The sequence below is a fragment of the Aphelocoma coerulescens genome, chromosome 5, assembly GCF_041296385.1.
Source record: "Aphelocoma coerulescens isolate FSJ_1873_10779 chromosome 5, UR_Acoe_1.0, whole genome shotgun sequence".
Classification (NCBI taxonomy): Eukaryota; Metazoa; Chordata; class Aves; order Passeriformes; family Corvidae; genus Aphelocoma; species Aphelocoma coerulescens.
Genome location: NC_091019.1, coordinates 26616839 through 26641431, shown reverse-complemented (window position 1 = coordinate 26641431; position 24593 = coordinate 26616839). Strand labels below are relative to the sequence as shown.

General features: G+C 50.2%; 1 protein-coding gene across 1 annotated transcript; it reads left to right on the top strand.

Annotated features, from left to right (window-relative positions):
• The first annotated feature begins 828 nt into the window (after window positions 1-828).
• On the top strand, window positions 829-24575 carry TP53I11 (tumor protein p53 inducible protein 11). The gene is made up of 7 exons (XM_069017194.1): window positions 829-944; window positions 17202-17569; window positions 18123-18181; window positions 18755-18803; window positions 19237-19333; window positions 19881-19982; window positions 20927-24575. Exons 2-7 carry the CDS (start codon window positions 17441-17443, stop codon window positions 21058-21060), a joined length of 570 nt encoding a protein of 189 aa, XP_068873295.1. The 5' UTR covers window positions 829-944; window positions 17202-17440; the 3' UTR covers window positions 21061-24575.
• The last annotated feature ends 18 nt before the right edge of the window (window positions 24576-24593 follow it).

Genomic DNA, 24593 nt, shown 5'->3' with positions numbered 1-24593 from the left:
TGATGTTTGCCCTTTACCATGCTGTCATTCTCTTTCCGTACAATCTTATCTGCTCTGAGACAACTGCGACGTTAAAATGCCGGCAAGCCAGATTTGGTCTCCGAGCATCCTTCCAAGAGGGACCCGGTGATGTGAGCCTCGCTCCAGGGCAGCCTCTGGCGAGGCTGGTGGTGGGAGCTGGCTCTGCAGCTCTCTGTGCAGCCAGGCTCTTCCCCTGCACCAACTCACTTGGAAAGAATATGCGTGTTCCCCTGCGCCCACGTTTATTCTTTCGCCTTTCGCAGGGAATTGTAAAGCAGTCCTCGAAACCACGCGGCCGTGACCAGCACGACCGAGGCCGCATTTGTATCGCAGAGAAGGACTGGGACAGTCTCGCTGCCGACCCTCGGTGGCTCTAACCCGTCGGACATGAAGCGTTGAGATCCCCTCCGGCAGCTCCCAGACGAGCCGGGTGGGACAGGAGCCTTTTGTTGCTCCCGGGGATTTATTTCCATGGGTGCCCCCGCCCCTCCTTCCCTCGCAGGAACCCGGCCCCGGGACGCCGCTCTTTGTTCCCACGCGCCCAGACGCGGTCACAGGCGCGTAACCCGCACCGAAGCCACACGGGAGCGCGGCGCAGCCCGCAGGTGACCCACACACCGCCCTGCCCCGCGCGGGCGTGCGGCCGCGGCGCTGCTGCGGAGCGGGCGGGGTGCGCGGTGCCGGGCCGGGCCGGGCGGCGGGGCCGCCCCGTCGGGCGGTGGCGGTGGCGGGTCCCGCCCGCCGTGGGCCGGCGCGGGCGGGGCGGGCGGGCGCGGTAAAGGCGGCGCCGCGCGGGGGCCGCGCTCAGTCTGGCCGCCTGCGGGCTGCGCGGCTCCGCGGCCGCCCCCGGACCGCTCTGCCCATGGGGCAGCCGAGCCGAGCCCTCGGGACCGTGCCCCGCCGCCGGAACCTGCGCTAGGGCGGTGAGTGCCGTGCGCGTCCCCCCCGCGCCGCGGACTTTCCCCGCCGCCCCTCGGGGGTCGGGGCGCGGACCCCGGCGCGGCCGTGCGCCCCGCGGGAGCGCGCTGCGGGCAGCTGCCCCCGCTCCCCTCGCAGTCAGCGCGGACGGGGGAGGGATGGATGCACCGACGGACGGGCAGGGGCGGCAGGAGAGGGATCAGCCCTTGTGTTGGCTGTGCATGGCTGCGATGGGACCGTCTCCGTCCTGGCCGTGCCTAGTCCGGGTGGGATGGGTGGAGGAGGAGGTGGTGGAGCGTTGTATCCTGGTGGGAGGGTGGCAGGTTACTCTGAGCGTTGGAGGGACAGCAGCCGTGCCGCCTTGCGAGGTGATGCGCAGGCGGTCACTTGGCTTTGTGGCGAGGGCTTTCTCCTGGCTGTTACTCGACTCAAAGGCAGGGGTCCGATGTCACTTCTTTCCTGGAAGTGCCCCGTCTTTTTCCACGTGCTCGGGAAGCGTCACAGGAGGTACCCAAATGAGTACCTCAGGTGCCTGAAAGGGGAGGCTGAGTCCTGACCACTGCACAGGCTAGGAGGTCAGCCTCGGCGGCTGAGCATTGCGTTGGGTTGGGATGAGGGAAGCTAGCACAGCTGTGCTCCCCGTGGGATGCAATCCCGTAGGTGTGCTAGGGAGCCCTGGCTGCGAGGAAGGCTTGGCCACGGTGGACGGGGAGGTGCTTGGGCTGGGGATGGAGGGAGAGGGGCAGGGGAAGGGAGCTGCGATAGACCCCCTGACATCACAGAGGGGAAGATGAGGAAAGCCAGCTCTCAGCGGGCTCTGCATCCCCGCCTGAGCTTGCACATTCCTGCGTGCTGAGCCGTCTGCTATGCCTCTTGCAGGGTCTCGGTGTCCCGTCTGAGCAGGTGCACTGCTCTGTCTAGAGCGGCAGCAGCAGCTATTAGGCTTCCCTCTTGAGAACAGCTCCAACTGAACAAACCACGCTGAGCAAGAAGCAGCACCTTATTCAGCACCTGCTCCTTGCCCTGCCTCAGTGCTGCTTGGAGTTGCAGTTCAGTGAGCCTTTTTCTTGCCTGAGCAATGAACCTGAGCTCTTGGAGCTGCCTGAGAATCAGGGCTGCGCGTGATTAAATGGGTATCATTTAATCTCCTCTTTCTGCAGAGGCTAGGAGTTAGAAATGCCAGCAGCAACCAAAGCGTTGTTGACTTTAGGGTACCACTGGCACAGCTGAGCCGTGAGAAACTACAGAGTATGCAAGAGCCCTGGCTATTCTGGACTTGGCATAAATAACTTGTTCAGTCACTCTATCTGCAGTAGAGCAGTCTGCTGAATAATGGCATTCAGGGCCTGTGGATGAGGAAAGTGATTTTTAAACAAATAAATAGTAGTTACAATTCAAGTAGGGGAGTCGGCCCAGGGAGGAAGTTTTCTTAGAAAGGTTTTGGCAAAACCCCCAAATAAACAAGGTCTTAAGACTCATCTTGAAGGCACCTCAACTAGCCCTAGCTCTCTCTCAGCTAGGTTGCATAAATGCACACCTGATGTGTGCACAGCAGAGAGTGGGACACCATGAACCTGGAGTATCCTTGTGCCCTCAGCAGAGAGGAGCTGGATACTGATGGCAGCTGGGAAAAGGGGGACCTGGTTGCTTTAGTATGTGTGTGTTCTTGTTCTTTGACTGCAGTGCAGAGTAAGGTCAAGGGAGCTCCTCTTTGAGTAGGTTGTTGTCCCAACCAGGAGGCTGAGAAGGTGAGGTCTGCTCTACAGTATCAAAAGAAGTTGGTCCTTTCTGCTTGCAGTCCTGTAGTGAGGTTTTATCGTAGAGATATGAGCAGAAGAGCATCTCCAGAGATGTACATCAAGGCGAGGCTTGGGGTGGCCATTGATCTCTTGCAGAATAAACCACAGACATGCCCTCCCTTGAGGTTTTCAGTCCATTTGGAGCTGCTTGGAGGCTGGGGCGTGATCCAAAGGGAAATGTTTTCCTGTTGTTCTCATTGAGCATCGAGTGCTGAAGTGTGCAAAATGCCAGGAGTACATCTGCAGCTGGTGTTCACTTGTCCTGCAGCTCTCTGAAGGTCAACACGTTGAATAGTAGGGGCTGGGAGGGATGGTACCACATGCTGCTTACAACCATCACTTTGAGCTGTTTGGATTGTGAAATGTTCTGTGCCGTGTGTGTTTGGTCCTCATCCAGTAAGTCCCCAAATTTCTAATGAAAACTGCTAAATGCCGTTAGAACACAAAGAGTATCTCCCTCTGATGCAGACAGGATTGGCTGCCTTCCCACCAGGCTGCCCAGGAGGCTGCACGTTGACCTGGGTGGGGCCGTGCATGAGGTCTGTCTTCTTAGTGCTACGTTTCTGGCTACAAGCTTTCCCTTGGCACAGGATAAAAGCACACGTGAACCAGAAAGATGTTGAGATTGTTTATGTTTGACTTCTGGCCTGGTGCCAGAGGGAGCAGCTTGATGACCTTGGCACTACTGGGACATTATTTATAGAATGTAGATCTTCTGGGTTTTGTATTTTTGATGTAGGAATATGAAAATAAGTCTCGGGAGGAAAAGACCCAATACTGGCCACAAAATACATTTGGACTTTTTCCAGACCAGGAAAAACAACACTTAAGAGGTGACCAGGTGTTCCCTGTTCACATTGCTTTCTGCCTTCCCTTGGAAAATATGGGTTTGGTGCTGTTGTGGAGATTGCAGGCTAGCATGAGTTCACTCCGTGTTTGAAAAGTTCTTGTTCAAGATGCTGAAAGAAATGTTCACAAAGAAATCCAGCTATAACCAAAGACACTCGCAGTAGTTTAGACATGAATGGAAAGGATAAATGACTCCCTGGTCTTCTTGGGTTTCTTCTGTTTGTGAAGCTCTGTGTCATCTGCAGGGCTTAATGCATCTCTGTGTGTTTCAGTGCCCATCTGTGGTGCTGATTAGCCTGGCTGACCCCGGATGACAGATGGAGAAGAGACTTGGAGATGCACAGGCCTTTACTGGAAGGCCCAGCACACAGTGCTGGCGCCACAGCTCTGCCTCCCAGGGCTCTGGTGGAACCCCAGGGGCAAACTTTCCTTCTGAGTTTCACAATGTGCATAAATCTCTCATCCTCAGTCTGTGCAGTGGGTATGCATTCCAATTGCCTAAATCTGTAAATGTCTTTCTATCCCTCTGTATGCAAAGTAAGAACTTATTGAGCGTATTTGCACATTGATTTTGATGGGGAAGTCCTTGCCTAGGCTGTATCTGACTCATTTATGCCAGACCTTGGTTGGACCCTTACCTAGCTCATCTTCCAGGGAAAAGTCAAGGACCAATGTCTGTAAGAAAGCTTTGGTCCAAATTTATACTGACTGCTGCTGTGATTATGGGGAGGAGAGATCCATCACCAAAACAGGGAAATTATGAAAACCATTGTAGTTGGGTTTAGTGCTAAAGGTTGAGCAGCTTCTGCTGATGATGGCCAGGAACCGTGTGCTCACTTTCTGAACCTGTGGGGCCAAGATCAGAAGCCAAAGCTTAGGGACTGGTAGCTGGCTCCATTGCTGCAGAGTTTCCTAGAAGTTTCTGTTAGGGATTTGGGTTAACATAATTTAAGTCAAAGGCACAGAGGAGGGCATGGGGAGCAAAGCACTTAGGAATAAATCCGCGGTTCAGTAGTCCGGTCTCTTGAGGAGTGGTACTACAGGATGAGTTGGTGTAGCAGGAGATGCTCACAGAGGAGTGTCAGATAACTCTGGCCAACCAATTATTTGTTTGAAGGGATTCTATGTTTTAGAGGGAGATTAATGTGCAGTCCCCTCTGCAGTTGCCTGCTGCTGCAAACCAGAGAGGAATCCCTCCTTCTGGTACTAAAATTAGGCAGCAGCACTTTGACTGCACGGCCCAGAGGGGCAGGTGCAGGCAGAGCAGCACATAAAGGCTTGCAACCCTCTTGTTTTTAGCTGTCTCCTGCCTGGGTTGAGAAAGTAAACAGTTTGAGGCTGTGTCATCAGCCAAACAAGAGACCTACAGAGAAAACCCACAAGTCTTCAGGAAACCCCATGGGTGACTCAGACGGTGTTTTTGTCTGAGTACCCGTTCATTCAGTAACCCATGATGGCAGCAGAAATGCTTTTTGTAGTGGTGCCACCTTATGAGTGAAACACAAACCTCTGGTGTCGGATATTTGTGGTCATATAAAGACTTGAGTATCCCTGCCAGCCAACAGATGTTCCAGGAATTCCACTGCTGAGCTTTAAAATAATCCCAGCCCTTGCTGGGTGCTGCAGTTTCTTTCTGGGCTTCCAGCTAGGGCTGCTGTACATGGAGATAGATGTGACAAAGAGCAGGCAGTTTCCCAAGGACAGCTGTGCTTCCTATCCTTCCTGACACCAAGAAGGTGCCTTTCCTGGCTGTCTGGCCCTGCCTTGCTGTGTGTGACATCAACTCAGCCAGGCAGCAGCCTCTCTAGTGCCCCGTACTGTGTTGCTGCAAAGTTGTGGGAGATGTGTGGGCAATGCTGGAGCACAGCCTGGGTGCAGACACTCTGCCATGTTGTACGGAGTCCTCAGGAAGGACTGTGTTGTGGACATGGAGGCCTGTGTTTCCAGTCTTAACCAGAGCTCCAGGAAGCAGGCTATTTTCTGAAGAAACAAGATACCATAAAGGTCCATGGTTTTAAGTCCCTCTTAGTCTTTCTCTTGGACATTTAATTTTAGCTGCCTGGCACGCCATTCATGGTAGATGTTTGGTGTATTCTAAGTAGGTAGAAACATGAGCCACCTCCTTGCAGAGGGGAGAGGGAAATTCAAAAACCACAGTACTGAATCCAGGGGAGCCTGGGTAGTGTTGGCTTTCACCAACATTTTCTTTGTAGCCTAGGAAGAAAAGTTTCTGTAGAAGCTGCTTAATAGCAATAAAGAGTATCCAAACATTACTCCACAGAAAACAGAAATCTACCAGGAGTCAAGGGTTGCACCAAACAGGAGAAGAATGTGGACCATCTGTCTGTGTTTCCCCAGATTGTTTTCATGGTAAAGTAAAATAAAATTTAGCTGTCTTTGATATCAGCATTGCTGGTGGAGTCTCTGTAAGTGCTGACCACAGACCTGGCGTGCTTCTGAACAGCAGGCACCTATGGTGCATCCTTCCACCCTCCTGCCCTACTGCTCTGCCCAGTGCAACCGTTTTCTCCTTGGGGTGTATGAATGTGTTCTTGCCTTGTCTGCTGGCAAAAACCCATCAGGAGTTCATCCAGTTCCTTCCATGAACTGTGACAACATCCACTGTTTAAATCTCTGGACAAGTAGGATGCATTGAGAGTTGGATGGAGGAATAATAAAGCAGTTGAGCATATCCCCTCCAGCCAGTTTATTCCCTGCATCACATCACCATCCAAACCGAGTGCCTGTCATTAGTGCTTACAAAGAACATAGGGGAGAAGAGGCCAACCTGGAACCCTCAGGGCCCTGGCTGTATGGAAATGACATTTCAGTGAAAGGCAGTGGGGAAGGTGTTGACTAAAACCTGACACTTCCATGTCATGAGCTCTTCTAAGCAGGAGGCTGTGCTATATGTTTGCTGACAGGTGTATGTACACACACACAGTAGCACAGCACCGTGTGTGTACACACACATACGCAGTCCTGATGGGTGATCCTGATATTACTGGAACTTGTTGTACCCAAGTGTCTGAGACTTAAAACTGTAAAAGAAGGGAAGGTCCTTAAACAACCCTTCATAGTAGAGATGGGACATCTGGCAGTGCTGCGTTTTCCATGGTTACTTGAGACCTTGATTTGTCAGCACTGATGCTGCTATCACTTGGCTGCCTGAATCTCTCTGTTGCTTCCCTATTCCTGGGTAGAGGAATCAAACAAAAGTAAGGAGAAGAACTAGTTTGTACAACCTTTATTGATTTCTTTCCTGAGACTTCTCTTGCATGTACCAGGCAAGATGGAGAGCTCCTGTGGTACCTCTCAGTTCTCAGATATCCCTTGTCAGCAAGGCTTTATGCCACATACTGGTGTCCACCCCTTTGCCTCCTCTCTGCTATGAAGAGAGAAATCTTGCTTTAGTTCCTTAGGCTGATGTTGGTCCTCTGTGGCTGTGACTAATAAGAGTTACTTACGGCATAGCATCTCCATACCCTTTCATTGCATGTTGTTGTCTAGTTTTTCTTATAATCCCAAAGTGTGTATCCATGCTGTGATAACTTTTGCTGGGCAAAAGTGATCCAGGGTTTGCCTAGGATCAGGTGTGAAAAGTTCACTGCAAGGATCTTGATCTTGTCCATGCATATAAAAGCAATCAAAAGCCTAGTCTTGCTCACCATTTAGGCCCTTCTGGTAGTATATGGAAAGAGGTGAACCATTGCAGGGGATGATGCATCTTGTCCTAAAATGGACACCTCTGGGGGTTGGCTCACCCTGCCTATTTCCCAGGGAGCCTGAAAGAGCGACGTGAGGAGATGTACAGATTCAAGTTATAGTTGATGCTTCCAAACTCCACTCTCTTTACCCATGAAGTGCTTTTATTCTGGGCTGGGGACAGACTGACTGTGTATGCTCCTCACAGTACACATACCCTGGCCTTTTGTGGAAGCTGGAGAACCTGTCATGCATCAGAGACATTGTCTCTTTCAGTCTCCTTTATATGAGTTCCTTTTTCTGCTGAAAGCTTTCTAAAGGGTCCTTGTGTGCTGAATAGCCATTGTTGATAATGCATGATATGAAATCCAAAAGGAAGGCTGAGATTAAATGTCACGCACTTCACAGTCGGGGAATTCAGAGCCTTGTTGATCTGTGCATAATTCAGGGGTTGACAGCTCATGCATAAACAAACATGTGCACATCCACATACATGGATGCGTGCAGAGTTTTCCCCTGACTCAGCAGCACATGAAAGCAAAGTCAGGTGGGTGTGAGTTCCAGGGGGGTGGGTGCCATGTTTGTGGGGAAAGCCTGTGCCTTCTTCAGGACTGAGAACCACACTGGCAAATGCAGCCACTTGTTGTTAGTGTGGTGGGCTTCCTTCCGCCCTCCTCTCCTGTGCAGCTCTGTGCTGAGCTGTGGCTGCTTTGATTTTCTGCATCTGGGTTTAATCTGACCATGAGAATCTTCCGAGAGCTTCTGGTGTGTGCAGTATCGATGTGAGGTTCACCCCAAGGTTTCCACAGTGCTTTCTCCCACCAGCAGTGAAGGAAGACAGAAAAAAAAAATCATTGTTGTGCTCAGCTGGTTGTTAGTCAGGCCAGGAAGGGCATTTCTGCCTCTGATGTGTGTAGTGAACCAAGGGCTGCACAGGTGTCCACAGAGCAGGCCTGGGTGTCACAAGCTGGCACTGGTGGGGTACAGTGGCTGGGCCATAGCTTGTGAAATGTTTTACCTGCTGCACATGAGCCATATGAACTTCTGCAGTAGATTTACTTCTCATATGTACAACTGGGAAAACTGAGGTCTCAGAGGTTTAATGACCCAGTCTTGATTTTATGAAAGGAGAAGCAGCACTGCCAAACCTATAATCTAATAGTTTGGTTTTCAGGCTTCCTACTCTGCATGCTGTGCTGTAGTTCTGTTTCTAAAAACAGCTGGTTTCACTTTCAAGTGCCTCATTGCAGGAGAGGGGCATACTTGTGGCTCCTCCTTATTTTGGGGGATGCTGTGGGACAGTGCTCCACAGACATGTCCCTGTGCACCATGTGGTACCCCTCTAGTGGGCTGCTAGAAGTTTCTTTTAAGTTGTTGCACCACTGACTTGTGAATTAGCAGAGCCTGTGCTAGCTCTGGCAGCAGCTATTTAGAAGTTTTCCTCTTCTAAATCTGTCCTCCTAGCTCCTGTTTGCCCAACATGGGGAATTTTGCATCTGACATTTTTAGCAGTAACCTGTTGCTATAGAAACTGCTAAGGTGTCAGAGGGAGATTTTTGCCACCTTGGGATAGGCTACCAAGTAGCTGAAGTATGTGTTTTGTTGGAAGGCCTTCTCCATCATGTTTTTGCTAAGCAACTCCCCAAGCCTGTCTGCATGTCTGGGCTTATTTCATGTCTAAGGAGCCATGAGGGAGCCAGAGTTCTAACTGTGTGTGAATGAACAGGCAAGTTGTTTAGGGAAGGTGTGAGAAGGTGTTCCCAAGATGCAGTGATGGGTCCGAGTGGTGTCCAGGGCTGAGAGATCACCAGTGGTATCAGTCTTTAGGGCAGTAAATGGTTGACCTAGAAGCAGGAGTTGAGACTCTCAGTGGCATCTGCCAGGAAGGAGTCTGGGATAAGCTGCTCCTCTCACCCCGAGACCAAAATATAGATGAATGCCAACATATTTGGCTGGTCTAGTAGTCTGAATTCTCTTTACTAAACAGCCAAGAGATCGTGCAGCAGAACCCAAAGTAAGTCCACACAATATATATGTATATATAATAAATATATTTATATCTACATTCATGTAAACATACATATATTTATATATAAAAATATATATGTACATTTTTATATATGTACATTTATCTAGGTGTTATTTGTTCATATATAACTTATTATTTATAAATTAAATGTATTTGTATAAATAATAAACTCTTACAGGATGTGCATGTAACCATGTATATGGGAAATGCTCTGTAACAGGGTTGTTTACAACTCAGCTGTTGACTGATAGTCACTTGGGCCATTTCATATCAGACCTAATTTACAGGACTTCTGTGGAAAGGAAACTTTATTGGCTTGTACAATGAGAAGTGTGAGTCCTGTGAGTGCCTATATCCCTGGGGCTCAGGAAGTATCCTGGCTAGACCAAAAGACAATCTTGCTGCTTAATGCAAATTTATTCGTCTGCCCTTTTTCCTCCCTATTGTGTGTGCCTAGACTGCACATCTGGTCATATCATGACAGACTATGGAGATGAGAAACCCTTTGTTTTCTACACAAATGGAGGAAAATCTGATGCTGCTGGGGTGTCCTGCAGGAGTTGTTCTCAGGCTGGGGTTGCAAACTGGCCGATGAAACTGGTTGGGAATCTGCTTTTGTGGTTCTGGAGTGGAACAGACTCATTTCATCTTGCATTTCATGGATGTAGACATGTTGGTAGTGTACAAATCACAGTTGGTTGCATTGTGCCAAGTTCCAGGACTGCAGATAGAGAACTAATGTTGCTGGAGGTGTAGATTATTGTCTTTGGGGAGGGAATCCATTGAGAATGGCTTTGAAATCACTACTCCAGTGACAGTATGCAGATGGATGTTTTGCCTGTGTGTGGCTCAGGGGACTTAATGTCCCAAATTGTAGTTTCTTAACAATTTTCTCTTGAGTTCTGGAAAAGGACAGAGGTGTGGGGAATTGTTGAGAATAAAGAGCATTGGCTTCCTGGAGCATTTATGAAAGTCTCTTGTCAGGTGCTTGGGGGCACAGTGGAAAGAAAATCTGTGGAGGTTTGAGGTTGTCAGGAAAAGAGGTGCCAAGAAGCCCCATGTTACTGTGAAGATTCAGTGTCCAGCAGTGTGGTGGATAAGCAGCACGTGTATGGACTCCTCCCTGCTCCTCCCAGGGTCTTCCCATAGAGTTCCTTTGAGCCTCTGTTATACCTCAGGTGTGAGGCAGAGGAGATGAAATGCAGAGTTGCACCATTTTTTCTGTAAAACTGACCTGTATTACCCTGTTTGGTTGAAGGGCTTTCCTAGCTTTTTAAGCTGCTCTTTTTCAGTAGCAAGGGTTGATTTACTTGGCTGGTGGTTTTTTTGTGTTTCTGTGTGTCTGCATATGGGTTTTATTTTTCCTTCTAATGTTTTCTTGTAGAAATCATCTGCAGGACAGATGGCCCGTTAAGCTTCTGGGGCTGTCTCTCACAAACACCTGTCTAAGGCAGCTGGGAATCAATAAGGAATTCTTCTCTTTTAATGCCCTTAAAGAAAACCAGCACCGGATCCTAATATGTCCTATTTCCCTCTTTATCTACATCTTCCCAGCTTCCTGGGAAACTTAACTGCTTGGCTGTGGCCATCTGTTGAGACAGCGAGGGACTGGGTGGGAGGTGGCAGCCAGAGCCTTTGGGGAGAGCAAGGGCATCTTTGGGGTGATGGATTGCTGTGGCTGGCTAGGTTGACAGCCTCGGTGGCAGCAAGGAGGATGATGCAGGGGGTGGACTTTTATGTGAGTAACAGAGATGAGAGCTGCTGAAGCAGCTGTTGTACATTGTTGTGCCTGTACCTTGCATCCTTTGTATTTGCAGCCAGGAATGGGCTACTTGAGAAGGCAGGGGTAGCATGGCCAGGCCTGCACGTGGGGGGTGAGTGCATGTGTGTGGCAGATGAAGGGTGAAGTCTGTTTGTCCCCCGTGGTGGGAGCCCACTGAGCCCATACAGAGGGGCCACGGTGGGGCCAGGTGTCCAGCTGGGCACCCACAGGGAGTCCTGTGTGCCATGCCAGTCACCACAGCTGTGCAGGACACCTGCCTGAGCACATTCAGGGTGTCACAGGCTGCCCTGCCAGCTGCTTCAAGAGGCAAACAAGCATTTCTCCCCTGAGGTGCTGTCCAGGCTCATGCGGAGGGGTCAGCGAATTGCTGCAGGTGGTGCTTGGCAGGCTGGCAGGAGTGAGGTTGCTGTGTTTAATTATAGCTCCCGTTTGAGAAACTAGTAGAGCAACAGAGCTTTTTTATTGTATTCTGGGGAAACTGAGCACTTTACAGGTTTTGATTGCTATATAACAACACATCCTGTGACACAGACGGAAACTTTTCTGTGGTCTCTGCAGAAGGAAATTTGAAACCTATGGGCAATAAAATTCTGGAGATGGGCCGTACCTCCCAGATGCTATGGGATATAGCCAATAGTCGTTCCTCTTGGGGCAGGATGTTTGTACAGCCACAGGGAGCTTAGAGGCAGGAGCCGCTGTACCCAGGGGCTGCGGAGGAGCAGTGGGGAGGAGGGTGCAGGGGCTGAGCCTGCTTGGGCTAAAGCAGCCCTGAAGCAGACGGAGGAGAGGATGCATGGAAAAGGCTGAGCAGACTTTGGATGCTTTTTTGTGAAGTGGTGACTGAGTAAGCAACACAAGTTAACTCTTTCCTCCCCAGCAGGCTGCAGAGACTCATTGTCCCCTATTGAGGGTGATGCTTGCCATATCCATTATGTTTGAGGGTGCCAGAGCTGCTGTAGGCACTGGGTGCTGCTGCCTTGCAAGTGGTGGCTTTGTGGTCGTGGGCAGCTCTGCACTCTCACAAACAGCATTGGAGGGCATCCAACGGTGTCTGACCATGAGATGTGCCCAGCCTGAAGGATGAGCTTTAGATGTGCCTGAGGCTCTTGGTGTGTTGCAGATGATGTGGTAGATGATCTTGAGGCACCCATTGAAGATGTCCTTTGACCTAAGGATCTTGCTTTGCACTTTCATTGTGTGTAGGGGCAGAAAATCTACTGCCTAGGTTTGTAGGTGTTCCCTAGGGATGACACAGTGTCCCTGTGCCTTTTAGAGTCATTTAAGGAAGCAGCAGGGCTGTAGTAGGGCTGGGGATGAGCCTTTGACAAGATGTGCTTCCTGCTGGTATTACAAAGAGCCTTCTGTGCTGAAAGGCTGATGTTTATGTGGGAATAGGAGTCCTGTGTACCTGGCTTGTTACAGGTGAGAAATCTGAAGTCTCCCTGTTGCTTAGGTGTACAGACTGTGCCAGACGGAGCGGGAGCAGCCGCTGCATTCTGCTGCTGTGGTGGCTGAATGCTAATTGTTTTTACTGCCTGAGCATCAGGTTATTTTTGGCTTGATCAAGTTTCATTCCCAGCCGGCTGGTGGTAAAGAGGTCCTAATAGTCTCAATCTCCACGCTTGATAGAAATCTAGGCAGAGAGCTGGTTTGGTCACTGTGGGCTTGGGATGTGTAGTTGCAGAAATACAACATGAATATAGCTATATCTTGGTAGTTACATGGGACATGGAGAGTTCTGGCTCAGGGTCTGCTGCACCATGCGCTTCCAGGGGAAACTCTTGTTAGGCCATTTAGGTAGGATGCACAAAGATGTTCTGTGGCTCTCGAGTGTGTTTTTGGGTTAGACACAGGGAATCTACCTCATCCCTCAGAGTCCTGAAGTGTCTGAGGTTGTTTACCAACAGATTTTAAGCATGTAAAAGTGAGCAGACTGAACCTTCATGTGTGGTGGGAAAAAAGGAGTCTTGGGTCCCATGTGATTAGGCAACAGCGTAATGTTTGCAAGGACCAAGGTACTTGGTAGGTCTGTGGATCCTGTCCTTAATCTACTTGTGTTTCCACTGCCTCTTCTCTTTACCCTGCCCCACGTGTTTGAGCCCAGGCTTTCTTGACAGCTCTGTGGCTGACAAGGTATAGGGTCCAGAGCAGCTGCTATGGACCCAGTACTGTCCTCACCAGCAGAGACAGAACTGCAACAGCCTGGAGGAACATTAGAAGAGCTGGACAAATCCATTACAGCTGCTGGCCCTTGCAAGAGAAATGCTGTGGGCATCAGCCTGTCTATGAGGGCCAAGTACAGCACAGCTGCCATGGTGGATGCCCCTCTCATGTGCACGCTCCCTTGTGCTGCTGCAGTGCTGGAGAACTCCCCTGGGCTCTGCCAGATTGCTCCCAGAGAACTGCTGAATTGGAAAGGGACACTGCCTCTGTTTCATACTTAGCATTGGTTCTCAACCTGTGCTCTGTAGAAGATGCTGAGGCATGGCAAGTGCCCTGTTAGGCTGTTACAAAGGACATGCATCCACTGTACCTTCTTGGTTAATTCTTAGGAGTAACAAATCAAAGATGTTGAGTTGTCTCACTGGCCAGAATGTGATTGAGCTGAACAAACTTTTGTCCAGCTTAAATGTATAAATATTTCATTGTCCCAGCTTGACTCCAGTTCATACTCTCTTCCCCTGCTTGCAGACTGGAAGTGCCATCAAACCCTTGGAGCGGGAGGTTCTGCAGTGCCGCCTCTTTAATTCAAGCAGTACTGCTTTGTCAGGTAAAAGGCTGCACTGTGGATGGCCCACTGAAACAGCATCCAGCTTAGCAGTAAGCAGCATCCCTGTCCCCAGGGCCCTGGAGAGCCATGTCCTCCCAGGCAGGCAGGCAGGGTGCCACCCACGAGCAGTTTGGCTCTGGCTTGCGGCAGCCACAGGCAGTCAGCTCCAGGCGCGGCGGGAGCAGGGTCTGGTTCCGCACCCTGCGGTCGGTGCGCGGCTCTGGCTGCTGCAGCACCGTGGCGTGTGCAGTTGAGTCTCCTCTCTCCCACGCTGCAGAGCTCTCCTCTCCAGACGCTGGGAGGGAAGCGGAGACGTTGGGGGAAGAGCTGTGGAGGTGGGGAGAGATTGAGCTATCATTAGCGTGGCACCAGTGAGGTTTCTTTGCACCACTAAGCAGTAGCTATCAAAATTGAATGCAGTATGCTGAACAGTTGAGCAAGGGAGCAGATACTGAAGAGAGCCTGCGAAGGAAAGGGATCTATGAGGAAAAAACCCTCTTTCAGCTGCACATAGGCACTGCCCATCACAGAGAACTGTGGCAGGGAGTAGGAATTGCCTGTTTATGGTGGTTGATCTGCACAGTCCCTGGGATGCTTGGAAAAAGGATTAAGGAGGAGAGAATCGCAGGAGAACGAGGAGGTGGAGGTTTCCCTTTGCAAACTCACAGGCTAATAGAAATCATCCTCTAAATTGTCAGTGTGTCAGGATACATTAATGTAAGTATAATGTTTTCAAATCCTCAGCATCTTCTATCTGAATGTCACTGAATTAGCACTAATTGCATTCATTAGCTCGTTAGCCATTAATATTCAGCATTCGTTAGGCTGGCTCTGTCTCTGGCTGATGGGGGTAATGAGATGTGGGACTGGCTGCGGGGCCATGCCATACCTGTGCTGTAGGAGCGTGGGTTTATGTACCAGGTTGGTTTATTGACATTTGTGTCCAGCCTGTGTTGTCCCAGCTCTTGGCAAGTAGCTTACCACAAATTAGTGGAAACTTTTAATGGGAGAGCAGTGTTAATGATGATGTGGATACATTTCCACCAACTCCTGTCCTGAAAGCAACTGGCAAGACAAATGATGAAGGTAAATTTTGATCTTCTGGCCTTGAGCCAGTTGCAAAACTGCCTCTGTAACCACAAAGCTCTTCAGTGTAGTCTTCACTGGTGAGTCATGGAGTCCCACCTTTCTTTGCTTCTTGCTCTCAGGAGAAATCCTCTATTACTTTTTTTCCTTCCTTTTTTTTTTCTTCCTTATTTTTTCATTTTTTTTCCTCTTCTTTTTTTTCCCCCTTCTTTTTTTCTTCTTCCTTCTTTTTTTTTTTGTTCTTCCTTCATTTTTTTCTTCCTTGCTTCCTTTCTTCCCCCACCCCCCCACCCCATCCATCTTCCCTTCCTTTAGCATTTCTGGCCATGAGGCCAGAGCAGGAGGCGTGGGCATCAGGCTTTCCCTAGCAAGAAACTAGGAAGGATCCAGAAGTGCCAGGATGGTATGGCCAGCACACTCAGCATCCCAAGTCCTGTCAAGACTGGAAAGCCTCAAGTCTCCTATCCCTGAGGAGAGCCAATAGGATGCTCTTGCTCAGGTGCTCTGCCAGACTTTTCCCTCGTTTTAGAGATGTGGGATGGCCTCAGAGTGGTCCTGAGGCTCAGAGTGAGAGAGAGGAGCATTCACCACAGGGGTGTTGCTTCAGCATTGGAATGGATGGCTTTGATCAGAAAATGCTGGGCTAGAAATACTGCAGCCACATGTCTTCTCTGGTTTCAGCAGTTCTGGTGGGAAACCACTCAGCATCCAACCTGGGGAGTCTGGGTCAGCCAGGAGCAGAAAAAATGGCAAAAACTGTAGCTAGTTAAAGAGGTCGAGCTTTTCTTTCAGACACATCATGCTGGCTTTGGGGTGGATTTTGTGTGCACATTATCTAGATTTGAATACACACAATTTATTGTGACAGTTTAGGTTGGCAAGACCCAGACATGATAAATCTTTCAAACTTTTCTACTGTCAGCTACCATTTGAGCTTCCGGCCTTGTGCTCGAGGGTAGGCCTGAGTATACAGCTTCTACCTTCCTTCTGAGCAGTTTTTTTCCACTGTCCCACTTCTGCAATATTTCTAGACCCTGACTGCTGCATCTGGCTTTGTGCTGCCTTTCCAGGAACCTGGGCTTAGCTATTCAGTGGAATAAGAGCAAAAAACCCACAACCAAACAAGCCGTGCTACAATCCAAAAGAAGTACCTCCAAAGCACTGAGTAGCTCAACTGGCTCACTGAAAAGCATTTTGCCTGCTCTGCTCAAAGGATCTTATTAAACCCTTGATCATGGGGTTCACCTCTTAACTTTGCCTTAAAGAAAGAGTTATATTGAGCACTTGCAGACAGGACTCGCTGTTAACCTGTCTGAACCACTACAGGGAAGGGTTTTCCTGTGAGAGGGAAATCCCACGCAAGGCACTGGGGCAACATTTGCATGCACAATGCCAAAATAATTGTACCTCATTTTATTACTCCCCAATGACTCATGAAATATTTAGACATCAACATACATGGTCTCCTGGGGCAGCTCTGGGAAGGCTTGCCTGGGGCATGGGGCTGCTGGTGCTTGAGCCTGACACTTACTTGGATTAGCTGTGCTTTGGTGCCTGGGGACGAATTTCAGTGGGTCTCTGGGAGGGTGAAGAGGCAAATGGAAAGAAGTGTTTGTGTTCACCTGAGCCCAGATGAAATGAAGACAAATTAGAAGAAAAGGCTTTCTGAACCAAGGGTTTCCAGGGTTTTATGACTGCGGGATGAGACAGAGTGATTTCATGGGACTCAGTACCTGTACCTTTATACCCATGCCAGGGCAGAAGTTCTCTTTTTCAATTCTTTCAGTATTTACTGTATTTACTTGTCCCAGATGGTATTTGTAGTTTCTAATTGCCGTCATTTCCCAGAAAGCAACATGTCTTCAGGGAAAATCATTCCTCTGGCTTCTTGTTGTTCAGGGGCTGATATGTTCTGGCACAACGTGGGGGCTGCAGCATTTGAGGGGAGACACACAAATAAATACCTGATATTTGTTTGGGATTTGACCTGAAATGGCAGCTGAAGAATGTGATGTATTGCATGGGAAAAGAAAAAAGGCCAAGTATTACTTAATGACTTTAATTCCCCTAGTCTGAGATGCATTTAATTCCCCTAATCTGAAAACCAGCAAAGAGGTACTATTGGGCATTGCCTCATGCTGGGATAGACAAGATTATGGTTTGTAGGTTAAAAGCATTTATAACTAAATGTCCATGCTAAAGCCACTCTGCTCTGATTTTTTTTCTTTCCCCCCATGGCAGATCCCGGTGAGGGCAGAATCAGCCTGAGATGAGCCACCTGTAACTGGGGCCGGCCTCGTTGCCAGGGCTCTGTGCCCCACAAGGATGAGGAGCCATCTGCCGGCCTAACAGAAAGATTTTGTGGCGGTTGTTTTATTTTCCCCAAACCTCGTGGAATTTCATGTGACAGCGGAGCCACTTCCTTGCACCTTCCTTGTGCCACCTCGCAGCCAAGGGCTTGGCGGGGCAGGGCCACCACCATGGCGGCGAAGCAGCCCCCGCCGCTGATGAAGAAGCACAGCCAGACCGACCTGGTGAGCAGACTGAAGACACGCAAGATCCTGGGCGTCGGTGGGGAGGATGACGACGGTGAGGTCCATCGCTCAAAGGTGAGGGCAGCAGAGAGCCTGTGTGCATTAATGATGGAAAAGGGACCTTAGGCTGGGCAAACCAGGGTTTGGCCATCCATGTGGTTTGGGGTATCACACCAGGCATTGTGAACAGGAGCATGTCCGCATGAACGCAAATGGCTCTGGGCAGTGTGCACGTGAGGGCAGGACAGATGCTGAGACACGCTGAGGGCTCTGCAGGAGCCTGTGCTCCATCAGGATGTGACATGCAGGTGATGTGTGTGAAGAGTCAGTTGCCTTCTTACACAGGTAAGAGGAAACAAGAGTTAGTGTTGACCCTTCCCCTGCATGCTGCAGGCGGCTGATCCCAGTAAGGGAGCAGTGGAGGCTGTAGCTCCTGATGGAAACCAAGGCAGGTGTTGGGACCAAGGAGTCACAGATGAATCCCTTGTCCTCCTCCTCCTCCTTCCAGCCCTCTCAGAGAGAAACTCCCACATGGGATTAGGCATGTGGTTTTGGGCTGGTGAATACTGCCTAAAGACTGGGGAAGGATCTGCTTAGCTTGGGCCTTTCATTTGAATTTTAATTTCAGATTAGCCAAGTACTGGGAAATGAAATCAAGTTTGCAGTCCGGGAGCCACTGGGACTCAGGTAAGGTATTGGATCACCTTGGAGCTGGGTCATCTGAGGGCCCTCAGCCACAGCATTCCTGCCAGCTCTGGTTTCTGACACCAAATCTGCTGCTGTGCCAGCATCACTGCTCCTTGCAGGGGCTTCTTGGAGGCTGTGGAACCAGACCAGCTCTGCCTTCTTCTCCCGTAAATGAGCCTGAGGCCCTCGAGTTCTTGTCTCATTGCGTGGGCAGAGAACTATAAGGGCTCCGTGGGGCTAGAGGAGCTCCTGTTCTACTGTATGATAGGGTGGTGTGTCCTGTGGGGACCCTGCTTTGCACCATCCTCTTGGCAGGGTCATTTCCCTCCTTCGCTTGGGTGAGGGAGAGTCTGGCTCTGTCTCACCAGCAAGGCTGGTCTGCATGCTGAGGCTGGAGCTAGCGGGATGTGGAAAGCTGAGCCCTTCCATGGGAGGTTTCTGGCTGCCTTGCTTGTGCATGTGGGAAGGATGAAGGCTGATGAACAAGCAGGCAGCCAGAAATGCTTTGTGAAGTATGAGTGATGGGGTCACCTCCAAGCTCACGCTGGGTCCTCTGTCTTCCCTCTCATGCAGGGTCTGGCAGCTGGTTTCCGCCGTCATGTTTTCCGGGGTCGCCATCATGGTGAGTGAGGGATGTGGTCCTGGGAAGAACCAGCTCCTGACTGCCAAAGGGGTGCTTCAGCATGGCCCTTCGGTCCCTGGCATTTATCTTTCTCCACTGCCTCCAGCAGCTCCTACTGCTTTCTCCTGTGAGGCCTTTGCCCTCACTGTGTCTCAGTAATGGGCTTTGCCAACAGTGTCCTTGGCAGTTCGCTCCCATCACCAGAGTCCGTTTTCATTAGCAAGGCCCATAAACCAAGGAATGGCAGCTTTGGCCACAGAAACCAGCCATGCAGCTGACATGGTGATATTTCTTTTGCCTCCTTAATTTCCAATTTCCTGGCCAGTGGCTCCAATCCCACAAAGGCATGATGTTGGAGCACTGCTGCCCAAGAGGACATTTTGGTGGTCCCAGCAAGTTCAGGTTGCTAAGTTTCTCTCTTGCCCTCTGCCAGGCCCTCGTTTTCCCTGACCAGCTCTTTGATGCCATCTTTGAGGAGGAATCGGTGAGCAGCAAGACTCCCATCCGGCTCTATGGAGGAGCCCTGCTCAGTGAGTGCTGTACCACCGTACTGGGGCATGCTGCTGCCCCACAGAGTAAGGGGACAGGTGGCCAAAACAGCAGCAGGGGACAAAGTCCATGCCCAGCCGGACACCTGCAGCTGGAGAGCAGAGGATCTGCTGTTAGCAAAGAAATTGCTGAGGGGTATTTTGAAAAGCTTGGCTACTGCTGCTTTTTCCTGGCAGGGATACAGGCGTGCTGCAGGTGGGGTAAGAAGAGCTGTGCATGCTCTGAATCCCTGGGGGAGCACCCCATGTACCCTAGCAAAGGCAGCCTGCAGAGGGCCCGGGCAAGGGCGCTGGGCTGCGGCTGGGGCTCAGCGGGAGCCGCAGGGGAGGTGGGGCCTGCAGCGGCATCCCGGGAGGGGCCCAGGAGGAGCGGGGAGCGACGGACCGGGAGGCGAGGGGAGCTGGGAGAAGCGGTGTGGGAAGGAACAGGGGCCCGAGCCGCGTCCTGCAGCGGCACCGCGCGGGGCGGGCGGGAAGCGCGGCCCTTCCCCTCCCGGCCCTCGGGCAGCGCGCCCCGCTGTCCCCGCAGGCATCGCGCTCATCATGTGGAACGCCCTGTACACCGCCGAGAAGGCCATCATCCGCTGGAGCCTGCTGGCCGAGGCCTGCTACTTCGCCGTGCAGTTCCTGGGTGAGTGCCCGCGGGCCGGCCGGGACGAGGAGGAGGAGGAGGGTGCGAAGGCTGTGCGCCCATGGGGATCGACGGTGGGCAGGGCAGCGGCGTGAGCAGTGGTGGAGTATCTTCTGTGCCAGCTGCTTGTCTTTTTTCTCCCCCATGGAATAGCCTCTTCCCTGAGCTGCTCCTTGAAAGGTTAAACATCACTCTCTGACAATTCATTTATTTTTCTCCCTGAAAATGTCCTGGGCTTCATAGCCAGCGCAGGTCATTGCTGGAGCAGGCTGCCTAGATGCAAGGGTCTAAAAAGAAAAGATTGTAGCAACCTATACTGAAAAGGGGGATGTTCAGTGTTACCAAAACAGAGCATAACCGTTTAGCTTGTTTCTAGGGAGCTTATCTATATTTAACAACGAAGGGGGTTCTTGTATGTGTGTCTTGGTAGCTCAATGTGTAGCTGGTTTAGATACAAGCTGTGTGTTGGTGGCCAAAAAAGTGAGGTGTTCAATAGAGGCGATGTGTGTGGACTGTGCCTATTTTGTAGATGTTCCTAAAGTTGAGAAATGTTTATCAGCACTGAAGTGTTCAAGCAACAAAGCAAAGTCAGGAGGACGTGGCTCCCACATAAACACCTGAGAGTAATGGAAACTCACATCTGCTTGAGTGACGGTTTCAGGCTGCCTGAATATGAGGCTGCCGTGAAAGCAGGGTTTCTGTAAGGGAGAGCTCTGGGATCCCTGGCAAGCTTCAAGGCTGTGGAAAAAAGCTAGTGAAGAGTCTCTGCCATGGGTTCACTGTGCATGTGAATGAGCCTGTGCTGAAAGCTCCTGTGCTCGCAAGGCTCAGCAGTTCCTGCCGAAGCTCTGCATTAGAGGGCAGCAGAAAACAGCTTTGTGCTATTTGTCTCCTTTTGGTTTTGCATCACCAACCTCTGCCTTGTCTCCTTCCTTCTCCTCCAGTTACCACTGTCTCCCTGGTTGAGAGTAGCCGGATAGCCACAGGTGCCATGCTCCTCCTGATCAGCCGAGCCCTCTTCATCCTCATCAGCGTTTATTATTATTACCAAGTTGGACGTCGTCCCAAGAAAGTCTAATTCCTGGGCTTTTTGTTATGGGAAAGGTGGGAGGGGGGAGTTTGTGTCGGTAATTTTGCATTATAATTATAATTATTTTTAATTTTTTTTTTTGTTAGTCCCTTTTGGTTCTAAAGTAGTTTCCTTCTTTACCGGCATGAATCAGTGTGTAACCCAGTGCTGGTGGCATTGCCAGGTGAAATGGGGGGAGCAACATCGGTGGGACCCCCCCAGCCCCTCTGCAGGAGGTGAGGAGCAGCGGGAGGAAGGCTCAGGGAAGTGTGTGGGCCTGGCAGGCTCAGGGAAAAAAGCCAGTTTTATAGGGGGAACTGGCTGATGGGATCACAGGCTCTGAACCCGCTGGAACAAAGCACAAAATAAGGCCAGCATATTGAAACCAAACCCTTGAGGAGACAGGGCAGCAAGACAACCAACAAAGGACTTGGCTACTCTACTTGGTAAGCCCTGCACCTCCCCTGGTTTACAGCCCGTTCCCCTTTTAGCAAGTACTGACTGTCTAGGTAGCCAGGAGCTGGATGGGGTCAAGTTCAGTGCTTTGCAAACAGCTCTTCTTTCCTCGCTGCCAGAGGTGCATTTTTGTGTAGTTCATAGTTTTGCACTGGATGCTGTGCAGAGCTGGGCAGGAGATACAGCAAAAGAAGAGGGAAAACCCTTGCTTGTTCCCTCTGAAGGGACAGCACTGGGAACAGTGGAGCAACTTGAATTACAAGATGTGAGAAGTGAAGGAAGCTATTGGAAATAGCCCACTGAGCACAAAGACATCCCCTTGTTTGGGGTGTGTCATGAAGTTTCTAGGCTGGGGTCCTGTCCCTTCACCCCAGAACACTTCACACAGTTGAAGCTTTACTGATGGTAGTAGCAGTGGTGGATGTGCAGCAGCACCTGATGCTTTAGTTGAGCAGTGCTGCTGTGGTTAGCATTAGTAAGAGCAGAGTACTGTAAGAGCATCTGCACAGAAGCTTGGGCCAGGGAGCAGCCTCTAGAAATGGGCCCTGGCTGTGGGAGATGGTGTTCCAATTCTGCTAACATCTGCAGGCATCATATCTCTTCTGATCTCGAGAAGAGAGGACCTAAGTTTGTAGCATTAAGACATTTAATATTTAACTGGGATGAAGAACAGCAAGGAGCAGAGCATATGAAGGCAAGGACAGACTAAATGTGCTTTAGTACTCTCTGGCCAGTTTCTCCAGCACCTCCTGGGCTTAACAGTGTTGACTGCCCTGCTTCCTAGTGCTTTCCTTGTGGATTATCCTTGTCCACAGCTTGAGGCAGCATTTTTTATTCTCCATGGGACTAAAGCCAGAAGGTCTGCGTACAGGATACGGACTTCTTACTCATGCACTACTGTTCACTGGATCAAAGCATGCCCTGGAATATAGCTGGTGTTCCAAAATCCCAGTAGAAGGATTCCTATACAAACAGAACCGCTTGTGTGAACAGTCCTCAATCCACTGGTGAGACTGGGATCTACAGCTATTGCTATTTAATACCTTAGTAGAGTTAGAAGAAGGTAGTGGGTAGTTATTGTATGTTGTGTTAGTGCTTTTGGCATTTAGAAGCAGCTGCATAAACTTGGGACACTGTGTGCATTGTACTTACCAGCCATGCAAAATGCCTGTCACCTAAGAATGCTGGAAATAGTTGAATTGGGAAACATCACAACTGTAACTTAGTTCTTTGCCTAATAGGTAAATCAAATGGAGAGCCAACATCCAACAGCAGGCTAAATTCTGGAGCCTCACAGCAATACACACTTGTCAAGCTGCTTTCAGCATGTCCAAAAATGATACTGAGCAACTAAAACTTTTAATTGAGAGGAGTGTTCCTGTTCAGATGGAAGAATTGGGCTCTAAGAGGTAAACCTTTCCCTGTGAGGCAGGTAATGATCAAATGCAGGCTGGAGAGAATCAGAAATTAGACCAAGTGGTGCAGCATGCAGGAGCCGGAGCATGGCATGCTGTGGCTGTTGCTCTCCCCCTGTGCAACACCTGCATGGGCAGCTGCAATGGCCTCAGTGTGGCACTTTGGCTGTAGTTGTGGGTATAGGTACGTGAAGCTTGATTCTTTGTGTTTTGGGGCGTCACATGAATGTATGCACAGATTGATGGTTGGTTTTCAGGGGGGTGGGAAATTATGTTTCTAGGACAGACAAGTAAAACCTACCACAGCAAAAGCAATCTTACAGAAGAAGGAAATGGAGAGTCTTCTTAATGCTGCCTCCCATCTGTGTTGGCCACAGGTCCTATGAACTTAGTTATGACTTGGGTCTGATTAGAGTACCTTAAAATGTCATCCCATAGGTGAGAGAAATGAGTTACTGCACTATGTGAGAGCAGTAATCCAAATGCTCTCACATTAGATGGTTGATGGTTAGATCAAGTGGGAGGGTGGGGGAAGCGGTTACAGCTTTCCAGGGTAGCTTTAAATAAGGTGAGATCAGATTCCTCTGGTCCCCTGATTAGCAGCTCCCTCTGCAAAACTTGAAACAGTCAGCCACTTCTAGGTTTGCCAGTCAATGGCTTCTTCTGCTCCAACATAGAGCAAAGCCTGGGGGAGGGGCCACTTAAAAGATTTCATGCTACTTGGTACCTAGTCCCAAAAGTGGAGTGATGAAGTTGTTTTATTTTGATGCTTCTTGCTCCATCTTACTATAAGTGGACCATGTAGAAAATACGGAGCTCTACACCTCTTCTACAACTAAGCTGTGGTTGCTGGCATGTCCCCTCTCAGCAGCAAGGTGCTGCAGGAGAAACAGTGCCAGGCCCACTGGAGGTGGTGAGTGTGCAGCAGGTGAGGCCTAGGAGGGAGTTTCTCAGGGTGCCTTGAGGATGGAGCCCAGACAGAGCAGCTGCAGCACTGCCAGAAACCAACTGCACGTGCTTGTCTTCCCTCTGTTGTGAATGGGGAGAAAGGGAGGAGGATACCAAAGCCTTTGTACAGAACTGTGTCCCCAAGGACAGAAGTGCTGACATCACAGCTGGAGGTGGCAGTTGAGAACATAATTTGGGATCAAAAGCCTGAGGTGTCACCTCAGGCTCTGCTACTGATCTGCTGACAAAAAACCTCCATCTCCACAGGCCTCAGTTTCCTTATCTGTTACATTGTGAGGGAGGCCTTGGACCGATGTCATCTCCCAAGGGAGACTGCAATGAACTTCCTGCATGTGTGCAGTGCTGTGCAGGAGTGGGGGTCTGTTCCCTAGGGGATTGTGCTCTAAGCAGGCACAGTCCAGGACTTAAAGCTGACCCCCTTTCTCTGCCAGGGATGAACCCAAACCGTTGCATTCACAGAGCCCTCTCTTTGGAGGGTGAAGAAAACGCATCATTCACATAACTCCCTACATCATCTTGTTCACACCTAACCAATATCTGGCAAACTGGAGCTGGTGACACAGGAGAGGCTCTGTCTGTCCTAAGCTGGCCTCTTTTCTGGTCAAGGGTTTTTACTTGGGAGGGTGTGGGTGGGGGGTGGTGGTATAGGGGAGAATGGGACACTTCAATTTATACCTCATTTTAGCTGCTGTACCTGAGTTT

Coding starts and splice junctions, on each gene's coding strand:
- TP53I11 (XM_069017194.1), top strand. CDS start 17,441: ATGGCGGCGAAGCAGCCCCCGCCGCTGATGAAGAAGCACAGCCAGACC. Junction 19,334..19,880: donor CTATGGAGGAGCCCTGCTCA/GTGAGTGCTGTA, acceptor CTGTCCCCGCAG/GCATCGCGCTCATCATGTGG. Junction 19,983..20,926: donor CTTCGCCGTGCAGTTCCTGG/GTGAGTGCCCGC, acceptor CTTCTCCTCCAG/TTACCACTGTCTCCCTGGTT.